We start from the raw sequence: 14,221 nt of genomic DNA on the forward strand, positions 1-14,221 counted from the left end.
GATGATTAGAGTTTCGACATATTTATTCCCTCTCCCTTCCCTTTTTGTGAATTATTCCACCCAACTTTTCTTGTTTATTTATTTTAGTAAACAAAAAGATTTGAGACAACTAGGCAAGGATCACACTGTAATTTCATTATAAATACAGCTAATAGGAAATAAAAAGTATATAGCTTGGGAAATAAAAAGTATATTCTGGAAATAAGAGGACCATTACAGCAATTTTCCCTATTTGAAGAAAGAAAAAAAAAACCACAGTGACTCCTCGGGGGTGGTGTTGGAGAGAGAGAGAAAGTGCGAGCAAACAAACATTTTCTCTAGAGAGAGAAAGCTTCTCGTCTTTTCTTCCTCCATTTTTGTCCCTTGTTTCAGAGAAGTTGATCGCAGAAGGGACAATGTTCCTCCTCTGAGATCATTCCTGAAAAGGGCAGTCAAGAAATTACCCAAATTAAAAAAAAGAAGAAGAATCCATCATTTTCATTCAAATATAAGAAATATATATATATTTCCTCGACATCGTTTTTTTCTATATCCATCATCATCAGTTCCATCGACCCTTTAAATTTCACGACAAGATTCTTTGAAAAACAACTCAAAGAATTTTGTACAGATATATCCTAGCATCAGATTGACTGCCCTTTTTGCCCATCCGTTTTGGTAAGTTTAACCACTTTGCATGCCTTTACATCTCCATGCATGACTTTCGCTTTTTTCTTTAGATACATTGCTTGATCATACGGTTATTCCATTTTGATCTTTTGACCCTTTATTCCTTTTTGTTATGGATGTTGTTTTGTCTCGTCAAAGAATCTTGCTGTCTAGATACATTACTTGAATGCTAATTCTGTTTTTCCTTTTTCAGCTAAACGTTTAATCGTGGAGAAATTTCGCGTAAAGGGATTTTATGCAATTGTAGCGAAAACGGAGTTCTTATAGTCTGAATTTAGGAAACATCAAAATGAGGGACCATGATTTTGTGAAGAGGTTCAAGAAGGGTGGTACATTTTGCATTCTTGATTGTAATTTACTTCTTTGTCTAGATTTTTATCTTTTGTGAGTGTTTTTTTTTGTGTTCGTGGTAGTTAGTATTTTCGTTTGTGTGGTTAATTAGTTCGGCTTAACTTTAATCCGAGTAATAATATTACTCGGGGGGGCATTTAGTAGAAGAAAGCTGGCGTATTTGTGTAGTATCCTGTATATCTGGCTGTTGGCAGAAAGAAGATCTGCCTCCACCACCACCACCTCCACCACCACCACCACAACAACATATGGTTCGAGGAGCAATGGGTGGTAGTTGGACTACTAATTATGAAATCAAGTTATCACGTTATTTGCTTTTGATTCTTGTTTTGAAAATTCAGGGATGCTTCACACTTAATTCTGAAGGTAATCATCGAGTTTTTGAGTTCAAGCCCTGCTGCTCATTTCAGTGTTCGCTAACTTTTTTTTTTTTGAAGGAAGTGTTCGCTAACTCTGAAGCTAAATGTAAATGTGTGACTTTTCAGGACTCACATTGTTGGAATTTCGAGGAAGAGTAACTTCTGATCCATTTCAAACTTTTTCAAATTGGAATCCTAGTGACAAGGATCCGTGCACTTGGTCTGGTGTTCATTGTGTAGATGGCAAAGTACAGATGCTGTAAGTCCCTTGTATGATTTATCACAATAGTTGCCCTTAGTCCTAAACGTGATTGTTCAGAGTTCAGTTCTTGTCTTAGTTTGTAAAACACCAAAAAGTAGACAAAGTACCCAAAGGGTATCATAGACGAGTAGCTTTTTAGCATATTTGAAATTTTGACCTTGTTTGCCATTCTGACGGAACAACTTGTTGTTTGACAAATTGATGTCTGATATCTTGTACAGGGATCTAAATGGACGTTCTTTAGAAGGTGTACTGGCACCAGAACTTGGAAACCTCACCCACTTAAGATCTCTGTAAGTATTCCATCTCTGTGTAACTAGCTGATATCACAAGCTTAAAAGAAATTCTTTTTTTTCTCCTTTTACTGCCCTTGATGCCTCTTAGATAACATCTGTGCAATTGATCATTGGATAAGTTTATAAAGTTTGTAATAGATGCCATTTTTATAATTTTTCTTTGAATGGAATCAAGTCATGATTGCAAATGCTTCTTTGAAGTCAATTGTCAGAGTAGAAGAATTTAGCTGTTATAGTTTCTATCTTCAGAAGTAAGATCAGCCACGTCTATGGTATTCTTACATCTTCAGGATGCACATTCTTGCTAAACGTTATTTTGAGCCACCCACCTAATAAAGCAGAACTTAAATTACTTACATTCCGTTCACTTTGGGCGCTGTGTGACACTTGTGTCTTCATATTAGACTCGTTTTGCAGACACCTAATTCAGTTTGTACTTGTTTGTAGCCCTTAAAGCTCGAGAGATTAAGGGCTAGGCTACTAACTTGCTGCAATTAACAAACTTACTCAGGCAATCGGAGTCACCCTGAATTAGCTATGGCTTAGAGTTATTGCAGAATTAGCAGTTGACAATTGAAATTATGCATATGAAGGGAATCAGACAGACAGAACTAGATAGAAAGAGACAGAAATGGGGAAGATAGTTGCTGAATGTGACTACTTTGAAGCTGAATATGATACATTAATACTTAACTAGGGAACTGTTAATATCTCCTTATCATTTTGCCTGTAATTAGCATGTCAACTTGACCCTAGTTTTTTGATACATTTTGATGAAATCAATGATCCGTGTGCACTCAATTTTTATCATGCATGTATCACTAGTAGATGTTGTCTGCTGAAAGGAGTACTACGAATTACTCTATTTTTATTCTTATCTCCCTGCTATACCTCAAATTTCCAGAGCAGAAGCCACTCATTTCACTATCATGTTCGCATATAAAGATATCAAAAGATTGGCATAATAAAATTAAATGGTACCTTTTCGTGTCCTAATGCTTGATTACTAGCTTTTCTTAACAACCCTATCAAGTCGTGGCAATATGTTCTTGCACCAATAGGTGCTATTGGATGTACTTAAACCAAGCATAGTCATTTTCATCTTTCCTAGATTATTTGCTCACCTGATGTTTAAAATGATTTTTTCCATCAGTTATGGTGTTTGTGTTTCTGCCACAATCTTCTTCAATTGTGTTTATTCATAAGGCTTAATTATCATGCTTATATTAGTTTCCTTGAAATTTTACCTTCTGTAGTTGGATCTTTTCCTTCTTTCTGCATCCCACTTTATGTTCCTTAAAAAGTTTCATTTCTTTCTTTCTGTATTTCATTTTTATGTGTTGATTAAGAAGTTTTTATTTTCCCAAGAAACTGGGGTGAAATTTAACTTAATCAACAAAGAAGCTGTGGTAGAGATTTGACTTAAACAATGATCACAACTATGAAGATCTTAGCAATAGCATTGCACCAGTCCCACTATTTTGTAGTACACTAGGCTAATTAAACTTATGTTTACTGTGTTGTACTTGTTTAACAAGAAGTCTAATTTGCATAATATATAATGGACTTTGCTATTCATGTAACCATATTTCAGCAGTTCATAACATGTGCAGGGCACCAGAATAAGGCTGTCACAGAATCATTTTGCTGTTTACAAACTCAGAGCTGTCATATGAACTATTGAACTGTATAGCTGTCTTTTACATGGTATCTAGGATGGATTCATAATTTGGATGATAGTACTGGAATCCAAAGCATTGAAATTATAACACCACAATAAAGGCCTCAATGACGTGAATTATTGATGCTCTATTAGATTTACCTTAACCAGCATATGCTATCTTGTGAAAACATACTTATGCTATTATCTATTTTGAAGCAATACGTAGCCCTTAACACTCAGAAGAAAATGTATACTGTATATTTCTTAAACTAGATAACCAGATAGCATCATCATTCATGAATTGTATTTCAAATGATTATGCACATTGGTCTTGGGCTTAAGCTATAGTAGTTAATGCACTTTGTTGATTATCTAAATAATTTCTAGACATTACATGCTACATAAATTTCTGGCCTCAAGAGAGATTTATGCTTCGGATATTAATTGTGCAGTGTCATTCAAAAGTCCTCTCTCATACTATGAAACAGTTTGAATGTTTCCGGTTGATTTCCTCTGACCTTTTTATCAGTGTACTCTGCGAGAACCATTTTTCTGGAGTCATCCCTAAGCAATTTGGGTGGCTCGCAGCCCTGGAAGTGTTGGATTTGAGGAACAATAATTTGAGTGGGACTATTCCTGCAGAAATAGCATGGCTGCATTCCCTAAAACGACTGTGAGTTTAGAACTTTATCTTCCCTAAAACAATTTGGAATTATTTGCTTATAACTAAAATGTGCTTCTTTTATTTATTTATTAATTTATTTTGTATTTTAGGTTGCTTAGCAACAATAAATTTGTAGGAAGTATTCCTTTGGCGGTTGGGAAGCTTGATCAGCTCAAGGAAATGCAGTTTGATGTGAACCTTATCCCTGCTGCAGTAGAAGTTGGTTGTTTCAGCAGAAAAGTTGGGCACTGGTAAGACGAAAATAATTTCCCACTGAATGAAACTAGTATGGTGTTTCTTGGAGTTTTGTGTCCTCCCTCAGTGGACATGTTAGTCGCTCATAAAGAAATCAAGGTTGATCTGCTTCTAGGACCATCTGCGAGTAATTAGCCACTACTATCCTATTCAGATCTGTGGAATCAGGAATCGAACTAATACACTGAATTGAAGTAGGTCTGTGCAAATGATTTGCAAAATATTTGCTTCAATCTTCTGATCAGCACTTAAACTCTTATGAAGGAGTGAGCTTAGTCTGCCCAAATAGAAGGCCTTGATCTTAAGAGCTCGTTATATGAAACCTTTAGGTGTGGATTAACACAGCATCTTTTTGATTCCTGTTTAGGAAAATTTTAATAAACAACCAAAAGAAAGATCAACAAAAATGATGGTAAGTACAAGTTAGATTGTGTTAGTTAGACCCAAATGTTTAACAATAATATCATGGGAATGCAGGAACTCCTGCACACTCCTTGGCTACTGGATATAGCTAGCAAGCTTCCTATAAACCTAATCCATCTCCCTCGTCTAAATAAGGTTTTCTGGCTCTCCTGTATGTGAATTGGTGCTAGATCCCTAGATCTGTACAATACTTGCATTTAATTATTCTCTTAACTGGAAAACGAAAGTAACTATCCCTGTGAAATCTAGATTTTTCTGTTATATCTGATTCATAAGGTCAGGTTTTTTCATACTTTTCATTCTTGATTCAGCCAACTGTAATAATTGTACTTTTTTTTTGTACCCGTGCCTGTAATCTTTATCAACCAAAACATGTTTAGATTAGTTGATGAAAATCTTACTCCTGTTTTTGCACCATACCCAGAATGTCAAATCAGATTTAGGAAAATACTTCTATCTCTGGACCAGTTATTCTCCTTTAGCTACAGATGATTGAATCCAAACTTTATGTACTTAAAATCACGATCATCATTTAGTCGCACTTTATGGTTATCTTGTGATTCCCATTGGTTCCTTTTTTTTTTTTTTTTTATGTTTTTCTTCTAAGGAGAAGTGATTCAGCTGTCTATTCATTGGTGTGATATACAATTCAAAAATCAAGCATCTCACCGAAGCATGTTCTCTTCTTCATTGTATTTGAGCTTTTCATTTCTTTTTTTGGCAGTGAGTGGTCAAGCAATCTCAAATCCTTGAGAAAAGAATATTCCTTGCTGACACCAATCAAAGAAACGTTAAATCGCTACTTTGATCTGTTCCCCATGTAAGTGATGAAAATATTTATTCAATCTGAGACGATACACAACTAATAATTTAGTACATCAAAATTTTATTCATGATATGTTTTTATAAAGGAAAGTGGACCATCTTTTGTTAAGGTACAGATTTGGGAAGGGCTCCTTCAGAAATGATGCCAGTGATTCCTATGACAATGTACCAAGTAATGCAATACTATCTTGGCTTGACTTATATTTAGAGTTATATGATTTTTGGATATGATGCTGATTTGGCTTTTAACAGGTGCATCTGAGCTAGATGTCAAACAAAATCTGCTGAACATGGCTGATGTTAGACGGCGAAAGCTGGTTGAGCAGCCTAATAATATTGCTGCGTACCCTTTTAATAATGGGAATCCAGTTGGAAATTTTAATTCTTATCCAAGCAGTACAAGTAGTGGGTCATTCCCTGCTGTTCCAAGCAAGAACAGTTCCTCTTCCATTCCTGCAGGTCCTTTGCAGCCTCCATCACCTAACACATCAAATCCAACCTCTGCCTCTGTCAACCAACCTGCTGACAAACAGCCTCCTGCAGCGGGGAACTCTGAGCACACATGGAAGTATATAATTGGAATTTCAAGCGGAGGTTTCCTGCTCTTTTTTGCAGCAGCCGTTCTTGTTGTCATCAGAGGTAGAACAGCAAAAAACATTGGCCCTTGGAAGACTGGATTAAGTGGACAGTTGCAGAAAGCATTTGTCACAGGTAATCTTTTGTTAATACTGAAGTGGTAGCATGCAGAATGTTGCATAGTTTTTGGCCATGGCCTCACCATATGTTTCCTGTCCCCAAAGACTGCTGATTGATTCAACTCCTGAACTGGATAACTTCGCCAGTGAAAACTTGGTTGGTTATTAGAAGCTTATTGGTGCCTTTGTGTACCCTCTACTCACCTGCAACTGTATGTTCAAATAGTCATTCAACTTTCCATATTTCTATATTTTGGAAATAATTTGACTGACAAGTGTCTTATCAGAACAACTTTTGTGAAGCTGAGTATCATGAACAGGTAGGAAAAGAAACATGATAATTAGAGTAGAAAGGTAGGTACAAAAGCAATTCAAATGGAGACATCTGTTAGCAATACTATAGAACGTAAGTTCCTTCGTTCCACATGGTTGCATAATACCCTTCACTGATCTCTTATATCAAGTGATCACTTAGACTATGTAAAACAACCAATGAGCTCAGCAAAAATAACCTACCTGAAACAGATATTACATGTCAATTGTATAAGAATGAGGCAAAAGCTTCTATAGATGGTTCAAGGAGTTGAAACAAAAGCATGTCTGTGATACATCAAACTATAAAATGACACTTTCAGAAGTCATGAAAATGGCTGTGAAATCCATTTATCCTGCAAGACCCTGAAGAGCACAGACAAATAGCTGAATATGTAATCAACTTGGTCTAGGATTTGTTAAAACATGCACTACTGTATTATGTTGTCTCTTTGTGTATTTAAATGAAAATTCCTGCTTGATCCTTTATCTTTTCTGAGTGGCTATTGTTTCTTTCTGATACTTGCTCTTATCACTTCCTTGACTTATCTTTTTGAAGGAACTATTGCTGTACTCATTGGATATTGCAAATTCATACTCTTCATAGTGATTGGGTCATGTCAAAATTTATACCCTTCCATATGGTCTTAAAGATCTTGCTTTATGTTAGGATGATGAATCTTATCTTTTCCTCGTCTGTGCCCCAAATTCATACCATGCAACAGTTGCAGCATTCGTTGGTGACTCGTATAGAATGAGTACATCCTTAAAATAGTTCTCTTAATAAAATGATCACCTTATATAGATTACAGCTGCAATAGTGTATCAAGTAAACATTTTCTTGAAATTTATAAACTGCATCTCAAGTTGCAGCTAACATGCATAAACCATCTATCTGAAATAGCAGGGGTCCCTAAGCTCAACAGTGCGGAACTAGAGACTGCATGCGAGGATTTCAGCAATATTGTTCAGGCACATGATACGGTGACTGTGTACAAGGGAACTTTATCAAGCGGTGTAGAAATTGCTGTTGCCTCAACTGTTGTTAATTCACTGAACGATTGGTCAAAGCGCGCAGAAATTGCTTTCAGGAAGAAGGTCAGTTTTCGTGGGTAGTTCTGGCAGGGTTGTAAATGATGAAAATCACTATGATCCCTATCCTCAAAAATGTTTATTGTGCGAAGTTATCTTCAGTTTTTCTTGAATGTAATACCTTATATGTAACTTTTTTGGTGCACTTTACTAGATCGATTCATTGTCCCGAGTGAACCACAAGAATTTTATGAATCTTATTGGGTACTGCGAGGAGGATGATCCTTTTGTGAGAATGATGGTGTTTGAGTATGCACCAAACGGAAGTTTATCTGAGCACCTGCATGGTGAGTCGGTAACTATAATGGCAACAAGATGTCTAATGGTTAAAAAGTTAAGTCTTCTGTTTATGAAGTTGCATTAACCTGTTTTCTTTTGATTCTCAGTGAAAGAGCTTGAACATCTGGACTGGAGTACAAGGATGAGGATTATCATAGGAACAGCTTACTGTCTCCAGCACATGCATGGTCTCAATCCTCCACTTCCACATGGCCATTTGAACTCCAAAGCGATACTTCTGACGGATGATTATGCTGCCAAGGTAGGGATGCATATCTTCGTACTGATTCTAGGGGTTTATTTAGATTGACCAGACTGTGTTTGTATCCTTCATAATGACTTGTGGAAACTTAACCAACTGAATTTGTGGCGGTCTCAGATTGCAGACATAGCCTTTTGGGATGAATTTGTTAAAAAATCTGCAGAGCATGAAGGGCAGCAGTTGGAATATCCACTGCTTGAGGATGAAGAAAGTGATGTATACAATTTTGGATTACTGTTGCTCGAAGTAATCTCTGGGAAGCTTCCTTACTCAGAAGAACACGGGTCTCTCTTAAATTGGGTAAATTTCCTACCAGATTCTCTTGCTTCCCTACCTTTTAACTCTTCGAATCCATTTTACATCTTTTGCTTCAACATGACTTTTATCACACTGTTCAGGCTGCGGAATACCTGAATGATAAGAGAAGCATCAGCTATCTGATTGATCCAACGCTGAAGTCTTTCAAGAATAACGAGCTTGACATCATCTGTGAGGTTATTGCAGAATGTATTCAAGAAAATTCAAGAAAGAGACCAACCATGAAGGAAGTAGCTACGAAATTGAGAGATGCCCTTGACATATCACCTGATTCAGCAACCCCACGGCTTTCTCCGCTCTGGTGGGCTGAACTTGAGATTTTATCTTCTGAGGCAGCTTAAATATTCAGCTCAGTGTCTACATGGTGCCTCAAGTTTGCATATTAGTCTTATCGTGCCTTCAACAAAATCGAAAATTCCAATATACATCTTTTTTTTTTTTCCAGTTTCTTTGGTATGCCATTTTTTTATTCTTATTCTTCAATTGTTTACTTCAAGCGGGACAAAACTTCGTCCCACGCACCTAAGCTATGTATATAGAGATTATGAACTGGCATGTAAGAGTTGTTTAACCTGCTGTTGAGTCAGAAAGAGATTTTTTATATGTATTTATCCTGTGTGTGTCATAGGAAACCCTGTGTAGGATTATCATTTACTCATGGTTTCAACATGACCAAATTTTGAAGTTTTGATGAGACTATAAATGGATAAGCTTTCATTGATCATATAGCAGGAAATTTGCTGCTGGCAAAAAGTTGTACACAACAGCTCAAATGTCTTGGTCTTAAATTCCTCCAGTCCTCCGAACCTCTGCAATGCAAGAAATCAACACTTCCGAATTTAGGTTGAAAAAGTCTCCAAGTTGCAACAAAAAGTCTCAAGGATGGATAAGACTATTTGGAAAAAAATAATTCTAATATATTTGTCTGCAACAAAAGGGAATTTTTATTTCCAGCTCTTCGCATTGGATGATGCAGACAAAACTTTGGATTTTAGGGTGGGTACATGAATTTTCAAATTCTTTGAAAACAATAGAAGAATAATCATCCTGATTTAAGGAACTGCCAATGACTTGCTGATTTAAGCTGCCAGATGATCTTTAATATTTGTAATGAAGAATTTGAAAACTACCAATACTTCAATCCGACTACTGTCAATCTAATGCTGGAGGGAGGCGTGACAATGTTACATGTTAAACCCCCGGCCGGCAACTCTTTTTTTTTTTTTTTTTTTTTTTTTTTTTAGGTGTGTCCCGCAGGGAGTGGACCCCGCAGACTATTCACCACCCTCAGCAACTTGCTGGCAGCAAGGTTCGAACCAGGGACCTGAGGCTCCATTTTCAGCAATCTCAACCACTAGACCAAACCCCTGAGGGCGGCCGGCAACTCGTTTTGGGTGAATAGTTCAATTGGTAAGTAAATTGGTTGAATTGGTAGGTTCTATAAAATAATTCTTTAAAGTTACATAATCTAAGTTTTTAACCAAATCCTAGTTGTCCCGAACATAATTATGCTATTGTCAGTCATCTTTTTGTGCTTTCTATTAATTTGGAGAAGTAGAAATTATAAAATTATACGAAGTATACTTGTAAATGATAAGTTGACTGAAAAGTTTGAAAGAATTCGTAAAAGATGATCAAGGTCATAGTTTTTTCTCTTTGGAAGATAAAGATTCATAGTAATACAATCATTTTGGATTCCCGATCTCTCCATTCAACTATCGGTTTCACTCGGTCCAAATAATTGTGTTTCTGTTTTTGGTCAGACCGGTAAACTAGCATGATTCTATAGTCAATTTACCAACTCGATCGATTCAATTGCTGTTTTGGACCGTGTTTAATGACAATATTTTAAAGCTTCTTTTTTTTTTTTTTCCAATACAACATTTTTACAACTAGTCCTATACTAGAGGAGGGGGAGAGGAATAGTGGTGAAGTCAACTAAACTATTGAAAATTCGAAGGAAATTAAATTTTCTGTAAATTACATTTTCTCTAAAAATATTACAGAAAATTCTGGTCATGAAATGTATGTAAGGACTTTCAAATCCCTTAACTTTCTTAAGTGGAACTTTTGTCTTTCTTTAGTGGCCAACTAATCTAGATCGGTTGACAATGGGTACGTCAAATTGTTTGGTGTGTCGCATATAAGCTCTGAGCAGAGATTTTTTTTTTTTTTTTCAATTATAAACAGGTTATCCTAATCCTACATTATAGGAGGGGAGGTGTCCAATTGTGCTATGTATGAGGACCGGAGAAAAAAGAGACACCTGCAAACCACCAACAAGTGCATTACTGCCCCTTCTCTGAACTTGTCGAAGAACAGGAAGCCAACCTTCCCTAGATAACGCAGCTAGCGGGAGTCAAACTCTCCACCTGCTCCCCAGAGGGACTCAAATTTGCCTCCTCGACCACTAGACCGAAACCACTGGGCCAGCTAATGGCTCAGCAGCCATCAGGGAGGGTTTGAGTTATAGATGAGGGTTCAAATCTTCTGCAGTGAAAAAAAATCTAAGAATTGTATCATAATATTCCTTTAGTTTAGTTGGACCTGAATACCCATTAGCCCCTTGTCACAGTCTCCTTAGGCTCCCTCTCCCATTAGATTAGGATCGAGTAAATTATACACATGTATTGTTGCTAACAAAAAAAAAAGACCACTAGACCGAAGTCTTAGAGACTTAGACCAAAGATTTTACTTTGGCTAAAATTTACATTAATGCTTTGTCCTTGCTATAACAACTTCTACAAGGAAACCAGTTGAACTTTTCCAGAAAAGCTTACAAGGGATTTCATGTACACATAATTCAACATAAAGCCATCCCCTCTCTCTATATGTATCATGGTTCGCCAGAAAAAACATATATGGCTCACGAGACATGAAACATTGGGATGAACTCATCAATTGAGAGCGCAGCCAGGTTGAATAAGAATGACATAGTATCCAGTTATGGTATCTTTGAAACAAAATTAAATCAATTCTTTGGTGATCGAGACATCATATATTTTGCACATAATAGCATGCATATAAATAGCCATTTTCAATTCTAACCTTTTGAGTTCTGTACTCATGGTATCTTCTTATTATGATATGACCTTGGGCTCTTTAATAGAATTATTTTCTGGTTTTTTAACATTACATTTTTTGTAAAAATAAAAAAGACAAGCCACACCACATCATTACAGGTGCATATATTACACATATATTATGCACCAACTAGATTCTACTAAACATAATTACTAGCTACTTGTGATTTTCACATTCATTAACGGACCTTTTTTCTCTTTTCTTCCCCTATTTTCTCATCTGAATTTGCAGCACTGATGAAGAAGCCAAGAAGTCCGCACTCTGCATTGGATTCAACACATCCAACACTCCTTTCAGAGTCTTAAGCCTCACACAATCAGCCATTTTCATCACTTTTTCCAAGCCAGCCAGCAGCTCTTTTATCGCCATCTCCACAAGCCCATTGATCTGACTACTCGAGGCCGCCGCCAGGTGCTCGCCATTCTTGGTTAAACTCACCAGCCTCGCCAGCTCCACCATCTTCCTATCCGCCATGGCCACTTGCTGCCTTTCCATCTCCCTCTCCACCTTCTCCTCATCCACCCTAATCCTGCTCCTCAAACCTTCAATCTTTTTCACTTGCTCTTCACTCAAATCAGCCAGACTTGTTGCACCGGGTACTTGGCCTTTCCTTAGCGAATCAACAAGCCTGAAAATCATTGACGGCTTCCAACCAGTGATCCATAGATATGCATTCTCCAAAGGGCTCAACCAAACAGGTGTAAAAAAGGCCAAAACATCCTCACTGGCGCAAGCCCATTTGGCAGTGTAGTAATCTTTGTGATGTTGTGTTAATTTGTTCACTAATGGCACAAAATGTACCTCCTCATCAGCAGATTTGTTCTCTTTTTTGAGAGTGAGATGATGCTGTACATATTCTTCTAGTTTAGACATCCATATTTCAAAGAAGTTGGAGAACTTCTCCTCAATTTTGGTTCTCATTTTTTCTCCAAGTTAAAGATGTGAAATGAGACCGATGGGAGCCAAACGAGAACAAGGTTCATTGAAGCAAAGATAGGCTATATATAGATGTTGTGGCCTAAGGGTGGACGTGAAAAATGAGGAGACCAGATGGAAGATGTAGCCAGGGACACGCTGCAAGTGAGGGGGCTTAGTTTAGGAAATGCGTGGCTCCTGCATGGCTTACGCGCAAGCAATTAGCCAACAGTCGATCTCTAGGGTTGGCCAACCCTTTGCAGCAGCTTGGGGACGGCAATATGGCATAACATAAATCTCTCTCCCACTCTCAGGCGTTGTTTGGATGGAAGTAATTTGGAAGAAATGGAAGAGAAATATGTCTTTTCGATCTTTTCCTATTTGGGAATTTGATTTTGAAGGGAAAAAAGGAAAATGACATGGCCGTGGTAATGATAAGTATAGAAGTAAAGGTGTATATATTTGTCCAGAATGTTAAGATAATGAAAGAATTTTTAGGGCAACAGATATAAGTTTGTCAAATTAAGCAATGGACTTGTTTATTGAGAAAAGTTGCAAGATGTATTCTTTGAGAAAGTAATTACCAATTCTAAAAAGTCAAAGATAGATAAAAAAATAACATTATATGTTTGATTTATTAAACTGAAACAAATAAGAGAAAATTTCTACACTTAAGCCACATGCATTGTAGTCTTTGAAAACTTTTGGAGAGATTTTGTAAGAAAATAACACTGCAATATTTTGATATATATGTGAAATAAGAAGTGATTACTAAATCTGTTAATGAGAATAATATTCTTAATATTCTCAAAAAATAATTGCTAAACTATGAAACAAACAAGGCCTTACCCCCCAAGTCTCTCAACCTTTGACCGTCCTGAAGAGGCATGCATACGACCACCTGGTGCCTGCTTGCTTCTACGGGAGAACGTGGCAGAGCCAGAAGCAGAAGGCCCACGTGGACGATGCTGAGATTAATGCGTGCTTCTTCGTCATCCTGCTTTATGCAGCAGCAATCACCCTGAGGTGGACTCAGCTTCAGGTGCCTGCAATCCTTGTCTGTCCCTGTCAGCATTGATGATGATGATCCAATCTTTCTGAACCAGCGTGTCTCTCTGATTGTGACAAGCCCTGCACGTTGCACTTGCACAGTAAGTATGTTGTGGCAAGTCATGATCAGTGCAAAGGTTCGTCAGTTGTGGCAGTCTTATCATTTCAAAAGAAAAGAAAAGAAAAGAAAAGAAGCGTTTTTTATGTCATTTAATTACACTTCAGGATGTTGAGGATCTTAGTGATCAAGATTTGAGTCAAGGCTTTAGGTTGCTTAGGTCGAAAAAGGGGGATTTGAAGGAAAAAAAAAAAAAAAGCGACGAAGAATTAGTAGTTTTTTTCCGATTAGTTTTGAGGGAGGGGAATGAAGCCAAAAAAAAATGAAGGGAAAAAAATCAACAAAAAGAAAAAAAGTAATTAAGTAATGATTATACGAAAGGGATACAT

General features: G+C 37.0%; 2 protein-coding genes across 5 annotated transcripts; one reads left to right on the top strand and one right to left on the bottom strand.

Annotated features, from left to right (window-relative positions):
- Nucleotides 1-271: 271 nt before the first annotated feature.
- On the top strand, nucleotides 272-9,140 carry LOC113726174 (protein MALE DISCOVERER 2). 4 transcript variants are annotated; one of them, XM_027249737.2, is made up of 14 exons: nucleotides 272-657; nucleotides 863-1,386; nucleotides 1,506-1,638; nucleotides 1,863-1,934; nucleotides 4,130-4,273; nucleotides 4,375-4,515; nucleotides 5,667-5,762; nucleotides 5,854-5,939; nucleotides 6,020-6,478; nucleotides 7,679-7,872; nucleotides 8,021-8,153; nucleotides 8,253-8,407; nucleotides 8,525-8,707; nucleotides 8,806-9,140. In XM_027249737.2, the coding sequence occupies exons 2-14, from the start codon at nucleotides 1,269-1,271 to the stop codon at nucleotides 9,064-9,066; spliced, it is 2,175 nt and encodes a 724-aa protein (XP_027105538.1). In that variant the 5' UTR covers nucleotides 272-657; nucleotides 863-1,268; the 3' UTR covers nucleotides 9,067-9,140. The 4 variants fall into 4 exon arrangements, with proteins under 4 accessions (XP_027105538.1, XP_027105539.1, XP_027105541.1 ...); XM_027249738.2 differs by having other exon boundaries at nucleotides 7,682-7,872; XM_027249740.2 differs by having other exon boundaries at nucleotides 5,878-5,939.
- A 2,619-nt stretch (nucleotides 9,141-11,759) lies between these two features.
- Nucleotides 11,760-12,982, bottom strand: LOC113722176 (protein DOG1-like 4). Its single transcript, XM_027245663.2, has one exon. The coding sequence runs from the start codon at nucleotides 12,728-12,730 to the stop codon at nucleotides 12,017-12,019; it is 714 nt and encodes a 237-aa protein (XP_027101464.1). The 5' UTR covers nucleotides 12,731-12,982; the 3' UTR covers nucleotides 11,760-12,016.
- Nucleotides 12,983-14,221: the final 1,239 nt, after the last annotated feature.

The sequence above is a fragment of the Coffea arabica genome, chromosome 2c (genome assembly GCF_036785885.1).
Source record: "Coffea arabica cultivar ET-39 chromosome 2c, Coffea Arabica ET-39 HiFi, whole genome shotgun sequence".
Lineage (NCBI taxonomy): Eukaryota > Viridiplantae > Streptophyta > Magnoliopsida > Gentianales > Rubiaceae > Coffea > Coffea arabica.

What these genes read in the sequence shown, in the direction of transcription:
- LOC113726174 (XM_027249737.2), top strand. Translation starts at nt 1,269, where the DNA reads ATGGTTCGAGGAGCAATGGGTGGTAGTTGGACTACTAATTATGAAATC. An exon ending in GCAGAAAGCATTTGTCACAG is followed by an intron (nt 6,479 to 7,678) that starts GTAATCTTTTGT and finishes TATCTGAAATAG; the next exon opens with CAGGGGTCCCTAAGCTCAAC. An exon ending in ACGGGTCTCTCTTAAATTGG is followed by an intron (nt 8,708 to 8,805) that starts GTAAATTTCCTA and finishes CACACTGTTCAG; the next exon opens with GCTGCGGAATACCTGAATGA.
- LOC113722176 (XM_027245663.2), bottom strand. Translation starts at nt 12,730, where the DNA reads ATGAGAACCAAAATTGAGGAGAAGTTCTCCAACTTCTTTGAAATATGG.